The sequence below is a fragment of the Triticum urartu genome, chromosome 2 (assembly GCF_003073215.2).
Source record: "Triticum urartu cultivar G1812 chromosome 2, Tu2.1, whole genome shotgun sequence".
NCBI lineage: Eukaryota > Viridiplantae > Streptophyta > Magnoliopsida > Poales > Poaceae > Triticum > Triticum urartu.
Window position 1 is genome coordinate 658,138,360 of NC_053023.1, and position 3,935 is coordinate 658,142,294.

At 58.9% G+C, this 3,935-nt stretch overlaps 1 protein-coding gene across 1 annotated transcript; it reads right to left on the reverse strand.

The window, feature by feature from the left end:
- Positions 1–1,542: 1,542 nt before the first annotated feature.
- LOC125533916 (probable metal-nicotianamine transporter YSL17) lies at positions 1,543–3,714 on the reverse strand. The gene is made up of 2 exons (XM_048697242.1): positions 3,351–3,714; positions 1,543–3,269 (listed from the first exon to the last, which is right to left on the reverse strand). Exons 1-2 carry the CDS (start codon positions 3,712–3,714, stop codon positions 1,543–1,545), a joined length of 2,091 nt encoding a protein of 696 aa, XP_048553199.1.
- Positions 3,715–3,935: the final 221 nt, after the last annotated feature.

Consider the following 3,935-nt stretch of genomic DNA (forward strand, 5'->3'; position numbering starts at 1 on the left):
AAATAAAAAAATTTGTTAGATTGTCAGACATCGCATACACATTACCCTTGATAAAGACATTTGTAAAATAGAAAATGTAGATAATCAATCTCTGTATATAGCTTTTATTTATTATTCCGTGGCAACGCACGGGCACTCAGCTAGTCATTTATTAAATCCTAAGGGATGAGCAGCTCGTGGTTCCTTGGTTCGGTAGCAAGGTCGGTCGAGGAAGAGCACATAGGAGAAGGCGAAGAGGCTCAATGTCACCCACGAGGGCGGCAGCGATGTGGCGAGACGGGGAGCCAGCTGCCTAACCTCCGCCCAATCGTGGCATTGAGGGCTAGGTAGAGCAGCAACAACACCTCACCTGCAACAACTAGAGTAGGAGCAAACACATTAGCCCTGGAGATTTGCCTTTGGGGTGGGATTAGCAACGGGAGAGGCGGTACCGTCTGGAATGAGCACAATGGAGATTGTGGAACAGAGTATGAGTATGAGGATGAGGATGACGACTGCGGTGGACGACCTTGGCGCAAAACCACATGGAGGGCCCCTCTCTCGGCGCTCCCTCGATAGATCGAGAGGCACCGTTGCAGATCGGGAAGCACCATGGCCTCCTCGGCGGAGCGTGGGTATTCTTGAATGCGAGGCGTGGAGCAGCCGCCGGAACTTCGCCCAACCCCCGCTGCACGCCGTTGCGAGCCCAACACCCCGAGGCCGCCGTAACCCTTACCATGGTTGTGGCCTCCTCCCTCTCTATCTCTCTATCTCAACCGCCCAGGCTAGTGCGTGAGGGGCGTTGGGTTAAAGAACAACGTTCGTCATCCTATCATGCGGACACAGGGAGAGAAGCATGGGGGTGTGTTGCTCGTAGTGACCAAGGTGAATTTCTGACAGCAAAGGCCGGCACATTTGAGCATCTTACAGGGCCTCTACGTAGAAGCTTTGGCATGTGTGTTAACTACTGAAGTAAGTGCGGAACTGGGCATCCACAGGATGATTCTTGAGTCTGATTCCCAAGTACTTGTCCATGCACTCAATTCTGATGAATATGAACGAGCGCTGATCGGTGTCCTCCTACGGGAGACGCGAAGTATCTGCCATGCGAACTTTGAATCATTTAGTTTCAGTTTCTGTAACCGAAATTGTAATAAGGTAGCATATGAGTTAGCTGCTTTTGGCTTCAGATCGGGAGCTGCTAATCTGTCGTGGATCGAGTATGCCCCAGACTTTGTTTCTGTTCTGGTCGCCAGCGACATTGCTGAGCCAGTTTAGTAATGGAATGAATTGTTCCGGATCAAAAAAAAAAGAACAACGTTCGGGCTGTTCGCATCGGGTGTGAACGGTTCCAGGAACGTGACATGGCGACCAGCCTTGCAAGATCCATGTTCGCCATGGGACGGCTACCATGCGTTCGTTCCAAGACCTTAAAAAACCCGACGTTATACAGGATACGGACTTACGGAGTACTCACGATGTGACCAAACTTGCGTTTAACTACAGTACAACACGCACGTCGAATATCCCTCAAAAAAAAACACGCACGTCGAATCCCCATAACTACGTTGGCATGCCTTTCGCTGCTAGGAAAGCGTCAAGGCTCTGGTTCACTCCTCGAGCCACGAACATGATGCAGATCGGCGGGGTGGCCTTGAGCAGCGTGAGCGCCGACGACAGCAGCGACCCGAACCCGTCCCCGCAGATCAGCCCGCACGCCGCCGCCGGCGACATGAGCCGCATGTCGTCGCGGTCGAACCTCCCCCACAGGTAGATCACGGCGCTGCCCAGCGCCATGCCCACGGGGATCGTGGGCGGCACGAAGAAGGCCACGGCCATGCCGATGGTGCTCGGGATGTACCTCAGGACGCGCCACTTCTTGTGCGTCGACACCCCCCGGAGCACGCTGATGGACAGCGCCAGCGCCAGGAAGACCTTGCAGAGCAGCATGGTGTGCCTGGGCAGCCCGTTCTTCTCGGTCATGGCGAGCATGGCGATCCCCCGGTACACCTTGGCGTACGGGCCAATGCTGTTGCTGTCGTCGTGGGCGCCGCTGTTGTACACGCTGTAGAAGATGGAGAAGATGACGGGGTTCACCACGCAGCCGAGCGCCGTGCCGGCGACCTGGCAGATGGTGATGGTGTGCGGCGAGGTGAGGGTGATGTAGCCCGTCTTGTGGTCCTGCACCAGGTCGGACGCGGTGGACACGTTGGACACGACGATGGCGCAGGCGGCCAGCCCGGCCACCACGCCGCCGTCCTTGAGCCCCACCCACGAGCTGAAGATGAGTAGCGAAACCTTCCCGTAGGTGGTCGCGATGTTCATGTCCGTGATGCCGTTGCCGTAGGCGTTGCAGAAGGCGAACACCGGCGCGATGATGTAGGCTAAGGCCACGTGGTGGTACCTCAGCTGGGGGTAGAGCTGCGGTATGACGACGGTGGAGATGACTGACAGGACCACGTACCCGACGACGGGCGCCATGGCTGGGACCCGGTCCCGGAGGAACACCTGCGTCCTCCGGCGGTCGTCGAAGCTGGACGCCGACCGGTCGAGGACGACGCTAAGGCACCGGAACGGCTGCCCGTTGCTGCTCTGCCTCGGCTGATGGTTCTCCTGTTGCTTGTACATGGTGTAGAGCGTCTGAACCAGGATGCAGAGCATGTGTAGGAGCCCGTCGGCGAGGATCATGGATACCCCGATGAACACCCGGTAGCCATTGATGCCGCTGATGTTGTCGCGGTCGAGGCCCTGCGGGTACCAGTCCCCCTCCTTCGTCTGGATGTAGGGCCAGATGAGCCCCCACGAGACCAAGGATCCCGCCAGCATCGAGATGGTGATCTTGTACGGGCAGAACATCCCGACGCCGACGTTGGTCATGGAGAAATCGAAGTAGAACCCTCGTTGAAAAGCGCTGAGGCCAAACACCGGGAACGCCTGCAAGCCACAGCCCTTGCGGACGCCGAAGAACCACTCGAAGATCGACCATGCAACGGTCCCAAATAAGGTCTTCGACAACATCGCCAGTTGCTGGCCGGCTTGCTTGGCGCCCTGGGGAGTGTGCATGGTGTTGATAAGGTGCGCCGTGGCCGTGCCGCTGGGGAACGTCAGCCGGCGGTGGACGATGAGGCTGTCCCTGAACGGCATGATGGCGAACAGGCCGGCGAAGCTGGTGAGGAGGAGGAAGACGATCATCCGGCCGATCTCCGGCTCCTCCACGTTCAGGCCGTCGCTCCCTCCGCCGCCCTCCGCCGAGTGCTTGCTCATCCCCAGAATGTACGTCCCAAACCCACCTGCACATACACATGATCAGTCAGCCCGCCAACCAGTGAGCATGTACATGCATGCATGCTCAGAGCGCGCCGCGTACGTACCGCTGTAGGCGATGCTGGTGCAGGCGACGACGCACGTCTGGACGACGGTGTTCTCCTGGCGGGTGAAGGGCAGCTGGGACGCCTCGAGGCTGTCCATCAGCTGCATCCACAGGCGCGGGAGGAAGAACCCCAGGAGGCCGGCGGGCATGGCGAGCGAGGGCGCGAAGCCGGAGGTGAGGGCCAGCTTCATGGCCACGATGCTGAGCGCGCACCCGAGCACGATGCTCACCGCCACGGACCGCACCGTGATCGTCTCCGACCGCGACGGGACGGACTCCCCCTCGAACACCCGCTCCGTGGACGGGTGCTCGTCCTCCATCCCCCAGAGGTCGTGGGTGGCGGCCGGCGGCGTCGACGGCTCCATCGCTCCGCCGCGCGGACGGCCGGCCTGCTTGGAACGGAGGTTCGAGGGGGAACCGCACGTTCCAAACAAAGGCCAACTTGAAAATGCAACTCTTGGGTTGGTGGGCACATGCGCCGTCGCGCCATTTTTTGAGGGGTGCAGGGCCGTCACAGGTTAGATTTGGCCGCTCAATTAACGTGGTGATGCTAAACATAGCCGCGGACGTATCTCATTGTTGAGCG

Coding starts and splice junctions, on each gene's coding strand:
- LOC125533916 (XM_048697242.1), bottom strand. CDS start 3,714: ATGGAGCCGTCGACGCCGCCGGCCGCCACCCACGACCTCTGGGGGATG. Junction 3,270..3,350: donor CACCAGCATCGCCTACAGCG/GTACGTACGCGG, acceptor GTGTATGTGCAG/GTGGGTTTGGGACGTACATT.